Below are 500 nucleotides of genomic sequence, written 5' to 3'. Positions count from 1 at the left end.
TTATATCTAGATGAGGAAAAAGCAATGTCAAACTTTCCCCTTGTTATCAACTAGTGCGTGGAAAATTTAAAATTAATTATAACTCAAATTCATAAAATTGCTTTATCAAAACACTTAAGCTGATGAGTTCTGAGGTAGGATCCGGATCAATGAACATGAATATTTGAACAATTCTTTACATGTCACTTCTGCCCACATGGAAAAACCTCTAGAAGAAATATGAACCCATGGAAAGGCAGAATAAATGAGTGTGAATAAAAATAATTAAACTCAGATGATTAACTTTAAACTAGACTCTCTTCAGGCTTGGTCTTTTCATAACCATGTGAGGAAATTATTCAATTAAAAAAATTTTAAGCTCATGGCTTTTGGTCGGATAATGTTTATCAGAAAACTCAACATGTAATACATGGCCAGGTTCATATTAGTATGTGTTCTGGCAGATCAGATAGCTGGAGTAGGAGAAAATTCATGGCAAACAACACCAAGGATGGGCGAAA

General features: G+C 33.6%; 1 protein-coding gene across 1 annotated transcript in view; it reads left to right on the top strand.

The window, feature by feature from the left end:
* LOC109847283 overlaps positions 1–500 on the top strand; it is a 1,666-nt gene that overhangs the window by 1,066 nt on the left and 100 nt on the right. Inside the window, exon 4 of the mRNA XM_020416521.1 lies at positions 418–494. Coding sequence (XP_020272110.1) covers positions 418–494 — 77 coding nt within the window. The remainder of the gene's footprint in view (positions 1–417; positions 495–500) is intronic.

Source organism: Asparagus officinalis, chromosome 7, assembly GCF_001876935.1.
Source record: "Asparagus officinalis chromosome 7, Aspof.V1, whole genome shotgun sequence".
Taxonomy (NCBI): Eukaryota; Viridiplantae; Streptophyta; class Magnoliopsida; order Asparagales; family Asparagaceae; genus Asparagus; species Asparagus officinalis.
The sequence above is the reverse complement of the archived record's forward strand: the minus strand, read 5'-3'. Positions and strand labels throughout refer to the sequence as shown.